Below are 18,081 nucleotides of genomic sequence, written 5' to 3' on the forward strand. Positions count from 1 at the left end.
AGGGTTTCACCATGTTGGCCAGGATGGTCTCAATCTCTTGACATCGTGATCCACCTGCCTCAGCCTCCGAAAGTGCTGGAATTATAGGTGTGAGCCACCACGCCTGGCCGACTGTGCCCATAATGTTACTTGTTCAGCCTGAAGAAGCCAGAGGATGGAGCAACAAGAAAAGATCAGCATAGAGGTGACCCTACTCCTGCAAAACCAAAACAGGATACTTCCTTTGCTAATGGTGGGTTGATAATGCCATGTTATCTTCACTTGTAGTACTCTGAGCTTCTTCCTCTTTCCCTACATCCCTCAACAGTCAGCTAAGATTGGCCTTCTTTATTTTGAAAACTAATGTGATCTGTAGCAATCTCACACCCCAAAGTCTTTATCAGCACTGAACTATTTTCACTTCTAATTCTTTTGCCAACTAACTGTGCAAAGTTGGACAAGTTACTATACCTCTCAGGTCCTAGTTTCCTCATCTGTGAAATGAGCATGTTGGATTAGATGCTGTCCAAGGTCAGGTTCACCACTGACACCAGGTGTCTAGTGCAGTGGCTGGCATAGATACCAAGGTGAATGGCAGACACCGTCCCTGTCCTCCTGGAGCTTATCACAAAATGGGAAAGAGACTGTGAAGAGTAAATAAATACAAAATCACAGCTTGTGATCCATTCCAGGATGGATTGAATGGAATGATGCAGTGGTGGAGAATCATGAGATGTGCATTTGTAGACCTACTCTCTTGATAAGACAGGTACCCAGCCATGTGAATAAGCAGGGAAAAAATGTTTCAGGTGGACAGAGCAGCTTCTGCAGCAACACTGAGGCAGGAGGAAACTTACAATGTTTGAGGAATCAACAAAAGTTATTGTGGTTAGCATAAACTGTACAAAGGAGAGGTGTAGATTTGAGTATATTTACAAGGCAAAAGTGATCAACCAGAAAATTGTCAGTAGTTACAGGTGGCACTCAGTGTTTAAGGTATCAGCCAAGGATATGCTAGTTTGACATTTCATTTCAGATTGTTCCAGAGTCATTGTGGCATTAGAGAGGGTAGTTTTTAAAAACAAGTTATTTTCTTTCTCTTTTGCCCATAGAAAATAAGAGCCTAGCTAGTCCACTACCTCAGTCCTGATGTTAAAAAAATGACAGTAGCCTGCAATATCTGGCAGGTGGAAATTAGTGAGAGGGATAATTATTGCCCTTGAAAACTTGCCTAACTGAGCTTTGTGCAACATTTTGGGAGTTCACCAGCAAAGTTTGTGTGTTGACACAGGTGATGACACATGCTGACACTTGTTTGTATTGAAGATTTAGTAGCTTGGTAGGACATGGAAACAATACAGCTCTCCTGTTTCACCAAAGGCTTTTATTTGCTAGGTAGCCTATAACTTAGTGCTCTCTCCTCCTTTCCCTACTAACATAAACTCATTTGATCTTAATCCCTTCTGTATTCTATTGGCCAACTTACCTTCAAACACAATATTGATCATGTCTTTCCTCATCCTCCTTTACTTGTATCAAGTTCCGAATTCATACTCAAATTCAAAGCCTCAATGACCTCCAAATTTTTCTTCTTTTAAAACCCCAGCCAAAGAATACACTCCAGTTATTTTAATATGTTTAAGACTTAATCCTGTATTCCTCTGTAAATCTTCAACCACCAGCCCAGGCTGGTGCTTTCTTGCTCCAGTGGGATAAGCTCAATGACCGTAGAGCATACACTTAAGACCTCTAGGTGATCACCAAGAACTTTTCCCACTCAAGTATCTGGTGACCTTGTGCCTTTATTTCTCTCTAATACGAGTGTTCCTTAACTGTCTTATGCACCTGTGCCTTCTCAGGGTGCTGTAAGACCCTGGGATCAGGGACCTCATCTGTGGATTGTGTTGATCACATCCAGGGCTGAATACTCAACTCTGCTGCAGTCAAAGAGCATCAGATTTGCAGTCAGACCAATCCGGGTTTCAGTGCAGCACTCTCACTCACCAACCATGTGAACTTGGGAAGATTTTGTTTCCTTTTTTTACCTTCCTGAACCTGAAGTTTTTTATTTTTAGGCTTCTGCACTGGTTTTCTCCTGTGCCAGGAGGGTGGTGACGTGAAGGAAGTTGTTGTATTGTGGCAGATATTCCACTGGGAATTTTAGAATAAGCAAGTTTTATGGCCATCCTGGTTACTGTTCTTCCTAATCCGAATTTTAGAACCAGTTGATAGAAGTTTAATAGGGAGAAAATAATCTGGCAGAAATGGGACTAGGAGGAAATGCGAATCTGTAGAAATGTGCCTGAACCTTAGAGAAGTGTGATCCATCCAGTAGCTAATTACTTACAAGCCAGTGTCTTCTTGGATCTCTAAATTACCTGTCCCTAACAAGCACTGTCAAATAGATACGTGGTCCAAAGGTGTTCAGTGAAGACAGGTAATCTTCAAAATTCAGTCTCATTCAAAAACCAGTGGACTGGCCAGGTGTGGTGGCTCACACCTGTAATCCCAGCACTTTGGGAGGCCGAGGTGGGCGGATCACCAGGTCAGAAGATCGAGACCATCCTGGCTAACACGGTGAAACCCTGTCTCTACTAAAAATACAAAAAATTAGCCAGGCGTGATGGCGGGTGCCTGTAGTCCCAGCTACTCGGGAGGCTGAGGCAGGAGAATGGCATGAACCTGGGAAGTGGAGTTTGCAGTGAGCCGAGATCGCACCACTGCACTCCAGCCTGGGCAACAGAGCAAAACTCCATCTCAGAAAAAAACAAAACAAAACAAAACAAAAAAAACAGTGGACTGTACCTAAAAATACATTTCCCTTTTAGACAGGAGTTTGCAGTCACAAGTGTTTCCAGTAATCAATTGTTTGAGTCATGATGAGTCCTCACCTCCTCCATCCCATCCACTTCCCTATGCCTGTGTGCCCTTGGGAAGCCCAAGACATGCAGAGATGGCTTGATATGGTCAAATTCTCACCTCAGGTCTTTGTTAAGAATTTTGGAGTAAGGCAGCTCCAGTTCAAATCTCAACTGTCCTTCACTCACTGTCTTACAAAGGCACATTATTTTACCTCTCTGAGACTGTTTCCTGAGATATAAATGAGACAATTTTTATGAGAGTCCAAGCGCAGTGCTTGCTTCTCAGTAGGCAGTCAATGGCTACTGGTTTCCTTTCCCAAGAGTGCCACATTTCCTTTCCTTTATTTACCTACTTTGTCTTGCTACATTATTTCAGTGTCTGTTTGTTATAGTGCATAAAAAATGTATACAAAATAACTCTAAACACATTGTGTCTTACAGTACCCAAAATTATCACAAAGCCTCAATAAAGGAAAATGACATCGAAATTGTTCACATTCAGCAAGTCAGTTTGGTTGGTGGGTGTTGTGGATATTTGAGTTAGCATAAATATAATAGATGAGACTCAGCAATTTTCATGTTGCAGTAACTCTTCACCTACTTCTTGGTCATGTTTTCATTTCTCAATCCCACCTGCGTCCTAATAACACAGCTCTCATTACTTTGAGGTACTATTTCTGCTAGCACTATAAGACAGCAAAGTTTCTATAATAAATGACATCATCTGCCCTGAGGGAGATTATTGCCAGTGTGCTCACTCCCTCCCTCCTTCATTCTCTGATTCCTTCACTCACTCACTGACTCCCTCCTTCCCTTTCTCACCTCCCTCCATCTTTTACTCTCTCACGCACTGCCTCCCTTGCTCACTCCTTTCAGTCACTCCCTCACTCACTGCCTCAGTGTTCTCACTTTCTTATTCATCTTCTCCCTTCCTTCCTCCCTCATTTCCCTCATTACCTCCCACATTCACTCCCTCATCCCTCACTCACTCTTACTTTGGGTTGCAGTTGACACAACCTCGTTTCAAATTAGAAAGACCTGTTGCAAGGGGCATCTCTCAGAATGGCTATGCCACTGAGTAGGCTTACTGGTAGTTGGGCTTCAGTAACAATTGGAACCAACAACTTGAATGCCACCATGTTTTTTTCCCTTTGTGCACATCTTTTCTATTGTTCTTTTTTTGAGATAGGGTCTTGCTCTGTTGTCCGGACTGGGATGCAGTGGCATGATCATGACTCAGGTGATTCTCCTACTTCAGCCTTCCGAGTAGTGCCTGCAGGCTGGTCTCTTAACTTGTGGGCTCAAGTGATCTTCCTGTTTGGCCTCCCAAAATGTTGGGTTTACAGGTGTGAGCCACTGTGCCTGGCTCTCTGTGCACTTCTCATTCACCCATATCACTTTCTCTGCAGACCAGCCTCCTCATCTTTTTGGTCTATGTGGCAAAGTGGTCCCACTCCAATAATTTGGGAGAGATACAGTGATGTAGCTTGGATCAGATGCCCATCTTGGGTCAGTCAGCTATGGCCAGGAGGGTTTGATCATGTAAAGACACAGTTGCTCCTTCAAGAATTATATGGCTGGACTTAGGAGAGGAGCATGGAAGGGTTATGCTGAACACAGAGTTCCGGAGACATCCACATACCCATCCTGCCATCCTAGTCAGTTGGCTCTTGGCTGGGAATACAAAAAACCCTCTAAACTGCAGCCAAGCAGTGGGAGACAGAAGTACCAAATAAGTGTGATAGAGTGATATTGGTTCTATGGTAATGGAGGTACATGTTAGATAGGAATAAAGAACAGGCAGTCAGGTTAAGTCAGACACAACTAGCATCTGCGAGTAATAATGGTTAACAGGCCTTCTACAGATACATGAGCCAGTCAAATTGCTAGGTATTCCGAGTCTAGAGGTAGCCTTGGCATTTTCTAAGCACAAATACTGTGTTCTTTTTTTTATTAGGAGGCCTCTTTATCAGAGTGCCTTTTAAAATTATTTGTTGAGTTTTATTTACAAAGGAAGAATGAAGGACACCTTGACTTTTTTTTTTTTTCAACAACTTACCATGTTTTAGAGAATTTGGATGATCTAAATTTTAATTCCTTTGATAGCTCTCTAAACTGTTTTTAAAAGACCTCAAATAAAACCAACCACCAATTTATTTTATCGCTCATATGATCTGGCCCTATACTGCTTTTGTTAATCACAGATTCTTGGGTTGTAAGTTGAAGACATTCTCTTGTTCTTTGTTAAGGGACTTAGGAGCCTTTGCCTTAGTCTCCATTGTGGCTATAGTTGGTGGCCTGCAACCTAGCCAGATGTGGGCTCATGTTTAGCTTCCTTTAGTGTGGTCTTTTTCAGGCAGTGCATACCAGTCCTTTTTCCATCTCCTAGTACATTGGGTGGACTTTCCATGTCTTCTTCCACAAATCCCCATCCTTTAAGTATGGGGTGCCTCAGGCTGAGCACAGCTTGCTCCATTCTCATTATTCTTGGCCTTGCCCTTCACATCCATACTTCACCAGAGATTTTCAACATCTTTCATGTCTTCTCTCTACCCTATATTGCTTGCCCTAGCATTTTCAAAAATTAGACTTTTTATTTTCAGATACTTGTAGTTTTGCACAGTTATGAGGATTAATACAGAAAGATTTCCTGTACCCTTTATCTAGTGTCTCCCAGTGGTAACATCATCTTATGGAACTGTTGCATAATATTACAAGCAGGGTATTGACATTGATACAGTCAAGATACAGAACAGTTACCCTAATGTTTGGCATATAGATTCCTTCTCACTTTTTTTTCTTACTCATCTTTTATACTCTTCTTTCCTTGCTCTTCTTACTTACATGTTCATTGACCCAGGGATTAGTTAACTCAAGGGTCCTACAGGTTTTACCTTCTCTTTGATAGGCTGGCTAAACCCTCATGTTGTTAGAGTTGCTAGTGGTAAGAACTATTCTATTCGTCTTGAAATGATTTGCCTGGAATAAATGTCATTTGGATGGCTCAAGTTGGCCTTAAAATTCATGTGAAGACCTGGCCTTCTGTGAGCTCTGCTTGCCTTAATTTCAGACAGATCACATGAAGATGAAGTGTGTGTGGGGGCTGGTATGGTACTAATCCTTTGAGACACAAGAGCTCTAATCAAAAGTGATTTTCCCCTAATAGGACAGTTCTGCACAGAGGATGTGGACGAATGCCTGCTGCAGCCCAATGCCTGTCAGAATGGGGGCACCTGTGCCAACCGCAATGGAGGCTATGGCTGTGTGTGTGTCAACGGCTGGAGTGGAGATGACTGCAGTGAGAACATTGATGATTGTGCCTTCGCCTCCTGTACTCCAGGCTCCACCTGCATCGACCGTGTGGCCTCCTTCTCTTGCATGTGCCCAGAGGGGAAGGCAGGTAGGTTAGCAGAAGGACGGAGCTAGAAACGGGGAAGGGGCAGGGGGTATTCAGGACTCTGCCTTCTCTTTCATCCCAAACAGCTGTATTCTTTGAGTTACCATCCGTGGGAACATATCACTCAGGACTGTTCCAGAAATGTAACCTGCTAACCAAAGTGCTGTGAAGATAGTCTTCCTCCTTAGGACTTTAGGCTCTCTTCTTAACTCTACATACTTTAGTTTTTCATTCCAAAGAAGGAAAGTTAGTAACTATTGTCTTTGGAGCATCTGCTGAAGTCCTTAAAATCTTAGACTGAAAAGCACCTCAGCTATTAAGATAAAATGGCTAATAAATGGATCCACAGGCTTCATTTTAAGAAGAAACCATCTATTTACTCAGAAGAAGTTGGCAGGAGAGAAACATTTAAGTGCCTTCTAACCCTCAATGTCTATGAAAATATTCCCCTCAGGGAAGATTTTTACGTGCTACTGGGTTAACATTTCTCTCACCTCTCAATTTAACAGCTACTAGTTCTAGGAGAAGGAGAGCAATGTAAGGAGGAAGGTGATGGGAGAAGATAATTTAGCTGGGAGAACCTTCTGCCCAGCAGTTTTGAAATGTTCTTTCATGGATGCCTTTCCAAAAGCCCTAGCTCCAACTTTGTGGAAGAAGCCTTAGTTACCTGTTCTTAAGTTAATTGCAGACTGGAAAATCCAGTTCCCATGTGAACTATATAAAACAGGAAGCCTAGTAATATCTTCAGAGACCTGGGGCCACCTGAATCAGGAATGTTGGTGCTATTAAAAGGCTACTCTAGGTGTTCAGGTGGCCCCATGATCATCAGGTAGCATAATATTGGGGAAGTAGGATTCCAGATAAAATGTAGGATGTATGGGATATTTGAGACATACTAAAAGTTATTTCTTGTTTATCTAAAATTCAACTGGACATCCTCTATTTTATTTGCTAAATCTGGCACACTATCTGGATGGTCGCTCCATTTTCCTATCTCCGCTTCCTGTTTTTTTTCTTTTGAGATGGAGTCTCGCTCAGTCGCCCAGGTTAGAGTGCAGTGACGCGATCTCGGCTCACTGCAAGCTCCACCTCCCGGGTTCACGCCATTCTCCTGCCTCAGCCTCCCAAGTAGCTGGGACTACAGGCGCCCGCCACCATGCTCGGTTAATTTTTTGCATTTTTAGTAGAGACAGGGTTTCGCCGTGTTAGCCAGGATGGTCTCGATCTCCTGACCTTGTGATCCACCTGCCTTGGCCTCCCAAAGTGCTGGGATTACAGGCATGAGCCACCGCGCCTGGCCCCTATCTCCGTCTTCTTATTTTCTGGCCTGTACATGTCTCTGCACTGAAGGAGAGGTCTAGCTGAGGGCTCAGGATCAGAGTCTAGGGTTGCAGCTAGGTACTTTGCTGGTAGCCAAGCATGTCCCCAAGGTAGGGTCAGGCAAAGCGGAAGTTGCCTATAAATCTCCATGTTGGTTTCTGAGGAACTGATCATGAGATTTTCCCTCCTGGGTGAAAGAGAAAGCTCTTCCCCAAGTGAAGGACATTTTCTCTTAGTTCTCCTTTGCCCCACCCTGTGACAGGTCTCCTGTGTCATCTGGATGATGCATGCATCAGCAATCCTTGCCACAAGGGGGCACTGTGTGACACCAACCCCCTAAATGGGCAGTATATTTGCACCTGCCCCCAAGGCTACAAAGGGGCTGACTGCACAGAAGATGTGGATGAGTGTGCCATGGGTGAGTACCCAGAACTTTTTCTATTCTGTGAAGTGTTTGTTGAGCTCAGCAAATGTTTAAACTGAAGCACAGTTTACTGTAGGAGCAAGTTGCATACACCCAAACCTCAGATTCCTCTTGCTATGTGGCCGGTGTTTACAGGTGACCTTTCAGCATAACCATAACCATATATTCCATTCTGGGGATTAAATGTATGAAAGGTATGTACTTGATTCTTAATATAAAGCCATACCTCAATGACAGTTTGGGCAGAAACTGCAATAGCAGAAATGCATAACAGTTGAGGATACTCTGCTTTTATTTCTTTTTAAATTAAGGAAAAAAGAATATTGGGAATGATATTATTAAAGGCCTGGCCCTGATGCTATAACCATCAGATCTTCTTCTATTGTTCACATTTGTGGAAACTCAAGTGCTTTGATCCCAGTAATTGGTACTTGTGTCTTTCAGCCAATAGCAATCCTTGTGAGCATGCAGGAAAATGTGTGAACACAGATGGCGCCTTCCACTGTGAGTGTCTGAAAGGTTATGCAGGACCTCGTTGTGAGATGGACATCAATGAGTGCCATTCAGAACCCTGCCAGAATGATGCTACCTGTCTGGATAAGATTGGAGGCTTCACATGTCTGTGCATGCCAGGTAAATGGGCCCATCAGCATGTGGGGTCTAGAGAGGAGGGACTGTTCTGAACTTCTCTTGGTAGAGCATTCAGTATACTGTTGCAATCTGATGAGCTCTGTCAGCATTTGATTTCCTTTGCTGACTGGGGACTAGAAGAAGTCAGGGTTCACAAGCAAACCTTCCTTCCTCAAAGAGTAAGGCAGTGCTAGAATTCATCAAGCTATGTAGACCAAGTTAAACAAGCCTGTTATATCAAAATCCACATGTAATAGAAAATTTCAAAAATGATTTACTGTAAGAATCCTTTAAATAGCAAGTTTTCCTGATACCTTCATGTAATTATAAATACCATACCATTCCATTTATAGAAATAAATTTTATCCACAATTATGTAGGAAGTTTCCATTTATCTAAAGTGCAGTACATGTTTAGTTATATTCTGGAGCTCTTCTGCAGAGACCATGTCTTTAATTTTCAGAGGATACAGCCAAATCCAGCTTGAAATGATGGCTAACATTGGCTGCTCTGCCTGATGAAGGCTGCCAGCTACTTCAGCCTTGAAAGGCACTCCTGACCTCGAACTGCACCCTGAAGGCAACACCAGCTCCAGCTCGGCTTGTCTTTGGGAACATAGAGTGGGGACATTTTGGGCCTTCCACAGTCCAGGAAGTATGGATTTATCACAGAAAATGTGGAGCAGTCCTTGTTTATATGCTAGGTCTTGCCAATGTCTTTTAAAGTAATCCCTTCCCGCTTTTCACAGTAACATGGGCATCTCACAGTATGCCCTGTCCTGCTTGATCCTTGGAGTGACTCTTTCTCATCATGGCAGAGTTCCTTTTCTCTCTGCAGGAGTGTGTGGACTCGCAGAGAATGTAGTTATCATTGCAAATTTGTGCTTCCTTGTCTGGAATACACCTTTCTGTCTCTTTAAGCCACTTGTGTGGTCTGTTTTGTTTAGGTTTCAAAGGTGTGCATTGTGAATTAGAAATAAATGAATGTCAGAGCAACCCTTGTGTGAACAATGGGCAGTGTGTGGATAAAGTCAATCGTTTCCAGTGCCTGTGTCCTCCTGGTAAGTGCCCACCACCTGGCCCTGTTTTCTCTTAAAGCACAAAGCCAACTGACCACAGGGAAGAGAGCAGGGAGAGAACGTGTGTGGGCTGTGCATGAGGAAATCATTAGAGTAAGTGCTTGGTGATAGGAGTGTGTGTGTACAGAAATAGAGAATTTGTTTTAGCTACTATATCTTACAAATCCTTTGTGGCCAGAAGTCCAAGTCTATTCTTGAATGGCCCATGACCTCTTCGTCTGTGTGTATATTTCAGAATGTTCATACCTCACAGAAGCCTTAGTTGTAGGCTATAGGGATTTTGTTTTTTCCCATGGGTCGTATTCTTGAAGGCCTTCTGTGAGACTGTTATTTTTAAACATTTCACCCATGAGTTCAGGAACAGAAAACACATGCCAATTTTTCCAGGATTCTCTGTCTCTCCTTTTTTTTCCTCAAGCTATTTTTGAAGATACGCCAAATTGCCCTCCATAGACTGCATCTTACCCCATTGTATCTTCAGAGGGAAGGTTTCCATTGCCTCTGAAGCTGCAGTTACTCGTTTGACGGTTCCACCTATAAATTTCACTTCTTACATCCTTCCTTTATAAGTGAAGTCTGTCTGTGAAGAAGCAATGGTGGAGACACACCACAACTGCCTCTGATTGCCTGAGTGTCACCTGATTATTCCAGTTACCTGTTGGGGAGAATAATAAAGCATAGGCTTATTGACCCATTGGTATAAGCCCTGCCAGTAACCTAACCCACCCCTCCCTGGACATCATTCTCATAGTAAAGGAAGATGCAAGATAATCCTTCAATTCATGTTACCACTGTCCCTTTTTGAGGTTTTACTGGGCCAGTTTGCCAGATTGATATTGATGACTGTTCCAGTACTCCGTGTCTGAATGGGGCAAAGTGTATCGATCACCCGAATGGCTATGAATGCCAGTGTGCCACAGGTAAGATTCTTCTCACTCTTCGTCTCCTTGGTAGGTCCATCTGAACAAAATAGGGTGTTTGTCCCTGTGCTCTGCTAGCTGCTCTACCAGGTCAGTCCACTCCCAGGGGCTCCTCTGTCTTTAGGAAGAGCTGCTTTTAGCAAATTTTTTGCTGCTCTCTTTTTCTACAGCACCTGCCTCCTCCACCACAACAGTGGTCTGGCCCAGATATTTCCATTTGGTATCCATGTCTTTCTGGGACAGACTTTGGCAGCAGTAAGTTTCCAGCTGGCTAGATTTACTCATGTAGGAAAGAGAAGAATTCCAGTTGAAAGCTATTTTTCATTGGGGCTTCTCAACAGGAGGCCTGGTTCTGTGTTTCTTGAAGCAAGTGACTGAAAGAAGGCCCAGAAATTTAAAGGCTGAATGTGTACAAGTGCAGGGGTATTCTGCATAAAAGACACCAAATAGGATTGAGAGGCAAGTGTGTAAATGATAGGAGAGAAAACTCTAACTGCAAAAGTTTGGGTCCTCTTTGCTGACTTCTGCAACTAGAGTCAAAAACGATCTGTGCACAAATATTCTGCATTTCTGGGTTTGTAATCACATTTTGTACTTGGGATTGAATTTCAGTAAGCCAGATGTTCCCTATTACACATTTCCTTTTACACAGGCCAATATTATACAGAAAGGTTAGAAATTATTAGAAGTGAACTTCTTTATTGTCTGACTGCTTGGGAGATAAGTTATTTATATAATTGAAGACATTATCTAATTTTAGAGAATGGAGTCTTAAAGATTACAGGCATCATGCATATAATTTATTTCTGATCACAGAAAAGCAAATTTAGTTGTGAAAATTAGTACAAAAAGTGAATATTTCAAGTATTAGACCTACTTAGGTTAGGACAACTCAGATGAGCCACGTTCTTTCTTTTTGCAAATAGTTGCCCTTTGTTGGAGAATCCAAATTTTGTCTTTCCCTGGCCAGATTCTTCTTGTAGAGGATAAGTTTCAAAGAGATTAAAAACCTTTAGCTCAGGTTTACAAGTGGGGAGAGGTCTCCTGGAGTCTTCTAGGGAAAGATATAATGTTTGTCTATTTAAGCCTCAAAGAAAGGAACTCTTGTCTCTCTTTCTTTTAAATGCTCGTAACAGGTTCATTCATTTTATTCAAGCAGTATTTATTTAAAACTACTATATATGCATAATACTGTCAGAGGAGCTAAGAGAAGTAAAATAAAGCTCTCTTACCTCCGAAGTCAGAACTGGGAACATAAGATACATGAAATCATTAACCTGTAAATTGGGCTTGGGAAGAAAAAAATACAAAGATAAATATATAAAGGAAAAATGTTTTCAGCTGTTATACCTGAAGCCTAATAAAAAATGAAGATGCAGTTAGAGCATCTCTGCAATGAAACTGTTGATCAGTTGCAAACGTATTTCAATTCTAAAATTTGATTTGGAAATCTTTATTTTAAGCACCTCTCTCCAGGCATGCTTTCTAAATCAATGCAGATAGTCATTTTCTACTGCTCAAGACCTGCAGTATTAATTGACCACACATGGTATGTGTAGAGTAAATGGATGTAGCTACACTTGTGTTCTGGTGTGGAGTATCTGCCTTGGTTTTTGAGAATCCTTGATAAAATTATTTCCAAAGGTTTCACTGGTGTGTTGTGTGAGGAGAACATTGACAACTGTGACCCCGATCCTTGCCACCATGGTCAGTGTCAGGATGGTATTGATTCCTACACCTGCATCTGCAATCCTGGGTACATGGGCGCCATCTGCAGTGACCAGATTGATGAATGTTATAGCAGCCCTTGCCTGAACGATGGTCGCTGCATCGACCTGGTCAATGGCTACCAGTGCAACTGCCAGCCGGGCACATCAGGTAAGCCCACTCCGTTTATGTTTGGTATGGGGTTTTCACTGTTTCTCACATCAGTTTACACAGATGTTGCAGACGGTTGGCATATGCTCAGATACCTAAAAAACAGTCCTAATTCTGAGAAGCACAGCCAAAGCCACAAACATAAATGTCTCAAGGCAGATGGCCTTAGCCAGTGGAGAAATCAGAGACAATAGCTCTGCCAATCTGATGATTTTGTGTGTGTGTTTTGTTAAATAGAGGCGTACCACTTCAAAAATTAAAATTAATGATTTAAAATTGAAAACCTCTTTTTTTGGCTCTATTGTCTTTTTTTCTTGAAGTTCCACCCCACCCAGATTAATAAATTCAGTCCTTCTTGCCTGCTTTCCTTCCTGCCTTCCTTCCTCCCTCCTTCCCTTCCTCCCTCCCTTCCTCCCTCCTTCCCTCCCTCCCTTCCTTCCTTCAGTGTATTTTCTCTTTCACAGTTCAGTCTCTTTAGTGTGTCATGTTTCTTCAGTCACTTGTCTCTGGTGGGGCCTTAGCCATCTTGGGGGATTCTAAGGAAGAGGAGATACCTTGCAACACACCACAGTAACTAAAGTAGAACGCAAAGCTGTCATTTCCTGTCCTCAGAGTTCATAATTGTTCTCTGACCTTGGTTAAATGACTCCTTGTTGGTTGTGAGGACATGCTGCTCCTTGTTGGGGGAATGTGGTATTATTTTCTCAGGGAGCAGCATCTCACAGGTTTGAATGGTTCTGTTTTACTTATTAGATGAATGATCATGGTCACAACTATGGTTAATGGACAGACAAGTATGTTCTTTGATCTGGAACATAGATGACAGACATCTATGTTCCAGATCAAAGGAAAATGTATTAGTGGAAGATTAACCAATGTGTGCCTTTGTTAGAAGGAAACCTGCCAATATAAAGGAGTGATTTATTGAGAACTCATTTTGGATGTAAGGAAAATGACCTATGTAGAGAGCAGAGGTGGAGAAGGTAGTTAGCTGCCCTCATTTTCTTTTATTGTTTCCAAATCCATTTCTTCAAACTTGTCAAAGGCTCTGGTCTTTATCCAAGGCTTCATACATGCCAAGTTTGAAAACAAAGTCCTTTTTGAATTGCTCAAGCATACGAAAAACATCCCATGTCGTCACAACTGAAAATGCCTTTCCCTCCCCCATTTAGATAACTCACTAAAAGGGCTGAATAGATCTTTGTGAAAACTTCCAAAAGCAATTTGCTTCCAGGCTGTTCCTCAGACATGAGAAATTATAGTAGGAAAAGAAATTTGAAAGATTTACAAGCAATTGACTGGATGCCTTTAGAATGGAGGGGCTGTTTTAGACTTTGCTATCATCCCATCATAATAAACATACTGGAAACCTGGGTGAGTGGTGGGTTGGCAAGCACTTTGTTTTCTCTGGGATTATATCATTATATCAGGATATATCAGGTGTTTTCTGGGGAGGACAGAGAGGGTATGGTGTAAGTAGCTGTCACTGAGAAGGTGAGAAGTCAATATGAGCGATCTGTAGGCAACATGGAAAGGAAGGCCCGGAATCTGTCAGAACCTGCCAAAGACATTCCTGCAGTTATTTGGAGAATTAAAGCAAGTAACAGTCAGACAACATTTTAAAAAAAGTTGGTCTGTAATGGGTGGAGAAAGAGCTGGCATGTGTCAGGGACCTGGGTGGAAAATCCATTAAACGAGGCATTATGAATACAGTCTCAAGTTCTAGAGTAAGAATTCCTGTTCCACTTATATGGCCTAAATTGGTAGTTAGGTGTTTGGATAGGGGAGTGGGTGGAAGAAATATTTTACAATTTGCCAGCTAAAATTGTGGTAGTCACTCACTGGGTACTTAAAGTGAGATATACTACCCAGAGTTACTTTCAGTGCCTTCTCTCATCTGTGCTTTTATGATAGTAAAGTTTTAAGTAAGTTTCTTTGTGTTTCAAGTAACAGACCAACTTGAGCTAGCTTAAGTCATCATTTACAAAAAATAAACAACAACAAAACAAAGAAACAGAAAGAGCTTAGCTAAAGCACCCAGAGCCTCTTATAGATTCCAAGCAATTGAATAATAAGGCTTTGGAGAAAATAACAGGAAACTGGGCATTTGTAGACCAGAGTTCACACAGTCTGTGTTTCAGTGTTGTAATGAGAGAATCTCATTGGCCTGGCTTGATCCAGGTGTCTTTTGCTACTCAAGTACACAATGGACAGGGGGCTAGAGTCACATTGGATCATCAGGGCTTCATTGGAAGGGGATGCTGCCTTCTTGTTTTGAGGGTAAATGGGGTTTGTCAGTCAAAGGTTAGAAACATCTCCTAAAGGTATCCACTTCTCTGCAGGGAATATGGAAATCTTTCCCTCATTTATGGCTAGTTAGGCAGTATAGCCTCATTAACCACGGGATGACAGTACGGTGTGGTGGAAAGAGGATGCTGTGGATCCACACAAACAGGGTACAGAGCCCAGCTTTCCTGCCCTAATGGTGGCACTGTGCATGTCAGCCCTGTTGTTTATAAAATGGGTGTAACACAGACTAATATGCAGGTTGAGTGACAGGGTTAGTGAAAACTTACATGACAGGCAAAGCAGCGTACTTTGCACATAGTAATAGCTCAATAAACTGTTCCTCTGTAATTATTATTAATAAACATTATTGCAGAGTATGGGCACAGTGGCTCATACCTGTATGAAGTATACATACAGGTGTATACCTCACCTTTTGGGAGGCTGAGGTGGGACGATTGCTTGAGTCTGGGAGTTTGAGACCAGCCTGGGCAACATAGCAAGACATCTCTTAAAAAAAAATAGCCAGGTAAAGTGGTACACACACCTGTAATCAGGAAGCTGAAGTGGGGGGATTGCTTGAGCCAGGGATATTGAGGTTGCAGGGAGCTGTGCTCTTGTCATTACACTCCAGGCTGGGTGACAGATCAAGACCCTGTCTCTGAAAAAAAAAAAAGAAAGAAAAACAAAGTATGAGTGAATCACAAATATGACATTTTTATCCTGGATGTTTTGTTTTGTTTTATTCTCATTACCAGTTTTTATTTTTAGTCCTTTTAAACTACCAAAATATTATTGTATGATACTTAGAAAGCATCACTTAATTCATACAAAAATAAAAAATATCCTTACCATTATTTGTAAAAAGATATTTGTGAAATATATTACAAATATATTACAAAATATATTACAAATATATTTCACAAATACCTTTTTACAAATAATGGTAGCAATAATGATTGTATACTGTTAATATAACCAAGCTCTTCCATTCATCTGGGCAGCAGAGCAAAAATAAGGCAGCTTACCTCAGGAGGAAGTTACTAGACTCAAGATTTATCCTGAAATTTAGCCTATAATACTGACAGGTGGTGTCAAGCTCACTGTGATAGATAAAAATTCCAAAATTCTAATTTTGATTCAAAAGCTTAAGTTTTATCTTTGGCAAAAATACTGTTAATTTGCTTTTCCTCAAAATGACAGGCTTGCTGCTTTCACTTAATATTTGCTAAATACTCAATTGTGATTCACCCTGGTTTGTGTTGTCAGCTGCTCTTTCAATTAAAATGTGGTTTCATGAAGAAAGCAGCTATTTCAATGCACAGCTCAAACAACAGCAGTATAGCTCTTCCTGGAGACAACTTTCATACTTGGCATGCCACAGAAATGCTTTACATATACTTCCATTTCATCACATGGAGTAGTAGACATTACTCAAGGTTCGAGATTTATTAAAATTATAAAGTTACTAATTTTAACCTCCTCAACAAAGCCACTCTTGAGTGAAACTGGCGTTTTTGCTTGTTTAACTGTGGCACATGGAGGTGAGCAGTAGAATAATTATAGTACAGTTTGGTTCTACTGCCTTGATTCATGCTGATGCGATCAGTTTCACCCCATTGCCTCTGCACCATCAGTTTGAGTGTTAGCACGGTGAAAAGGAAAGATGATGGCTAAGTATGGTTAATAAAATCCTTTGGACCTCTGTATCTTCCTGAAAGAGTGGACTACATTTTGAGAACTGTTGCTTTATTCTGTCCAGGGTTGGCTGGAATTCACCTTAGATTTCTTACCACATTGCTGCATCACAAGCAGGAAGCCTTAGTATTTCTGTGGTAATATTGAATGGTTTCCCTTTGGTTTTCTCTTCTAGGAGTTAATTGTGAAATTAATTTTGATGACTGTGCAAGTAACCCTTGTATCCATGGAATCTGTATGGATGGCATTAATCGCTACAGTTGTGTCTGCTCACCAGGATTCACAGGTAAAGCTCCTTTTACTGCAAGGCCCCTCCTTCAGCCCTATCACTTTGGGAATATAGCATCCAAAGGAATATTGCTTTTCAAGTGTTTCCGATTTCTTTGTCTCTCTGGAAGGTCAGTAGTCTGTTTCTCTGCTTCTCTAGATTAGTTTTCTGTTCACAGACCTTTTCTAAACTGAAACATACTTTTCATTAATTAGAGTTTTTAGATTATATGTTTATTGCTACCAGAAAATAATTCCTAGACAGACCATAAATTGCCTTTGCTTTGTTTGAGTTACATTGCTTCCAAAGCTATGTTTATTGACTACAGGTAGTAGTCAAGGCCTTCCATAAAGACATATTCAAGGTAAAATCTTATGAAAACACTGAATGCTTGTTTCTGGGTACTTCCTCTTTGACATACTCAAGGTAGAATTCTATGAAAATACTGAATGCTTATTTCTGGGTACTTCCTTCTCTGAAATATTGTTAGATGAAGTCAGAGCTTGGGGAGACTGCCCTAATTTGGGTAGCATTTCTGCCCAGGAGGAGAAAGTAAATAGCTAGAAGAATTTTGAATGTAACTCCTCTTAAAGTATAAACAGCCTAAGCATTTACACATACACACATGTGCGTGTACATGTGCACGCGCACACACACACACACATCTTCTCTCTATTTGTTAATATTAACTTTATCTTTTACCCTCCTGATCAAAAAGTGCTAGAGGCTACTACTGCAGAAACCTGAGGCCCCTCACTGACACACCTGAGTTTCTTATTGGCATCATCAGAAGGCACACACTGTACATTCTGTTCTTTCTGGACAGTGACACACAGAAGCAGCCACTAACATGTTACCATTTAGTAATTTCCATGTGGTTGTTTGTACCCGAATGTGAAACACCCTTCAAAGTTTTTAGTAGAGTCTGCAAAAAGCCAGAGCAAAGCAAGGTGAATGTCCACCATTCATTTGCCAGGAGTGTACTTTGCTCTCTATTTCACAAGAATTTCTCCTATTTGGTATGATTGTGGACATTAGAGAGGAAAGTTTGCAGCCCAAATGGGTCACAGTGATCCCTGTTCAGTGAAAGATCACTGAGAAGCCAAATCTGATGAAAACTGTCATGCCCAATGCCCAGTGCTGCTATAGTAGCCTGATGTTCTGCATCCTGAAACTTGTGACTCCAAGATCAAATGGCAGTCAAGGGAATACACAGAAATCCCTGCTAGATAGGATAATAGGCACATTGTTGATGAGTGGGTAATACAAAGAGAATAGGTAACATTTATGAAGAACTAATTTTGAACTAGAAACTACGTGCCTAGTCTCAATTGTCACTGCT

At 41.6% G+C, this 18,081-nt stretch overlaps 1 protein-coding gene across 1 annotated transcript in view; it reads left to right on the forward strand.

Moving 5' to 3' along the window:
• The window catches only part of NOTCH2 (notch 2), a 167,803-nt gene that overhangs the window by 97,469 nt on the left and 52,253 nt on the right, over positions 1-18,081 (forward strand). Inside the window, exons 6-12 of the mRNA XM_011933036.1 lie at positions 6,007-6,240; positions 7,820-7,975; positions 8,426-8,614; positions 9,558-9,671; positions 10,496-10,609; positions 12,254-12,487; positions 16,647-16,757. Of these exons, the coding sequence (XP_011788426.1) occupies positions 6,007-6,240; positions 7,820-7,975; positions 8,426-8,614; positions 9,558-9,671; positions 10,496-10,609; positions 12,254-12,487; positions 16,647-16,757 (1,152 nt within the window). The remainder of the gene's footprint in view (positions 1-6,006; positions 6,241-7,819; positions 7,976-8,425; positions 8,615-9,557; positions 9,672-10,495; positions 10,610-12,253; positions 12,488-16,646; positions 16,758-18,081) is intronic.

The sequence above is a fragment of the Colobus angolensis genome, unplaced genomic scaffold, assembly GCF_000951035.1.
Source record: "Colobus angolensis palliatus isolate OR3802 unplaced genomic scaffold, Cang.pa_1.0 Scaffold124, whole genome shotgun sequence".
NCBI lineage: Eukaryota > Metazoa > Chordata > Mammalia > Primates > Cercopithecidae > Colobus > Colobus angolensis.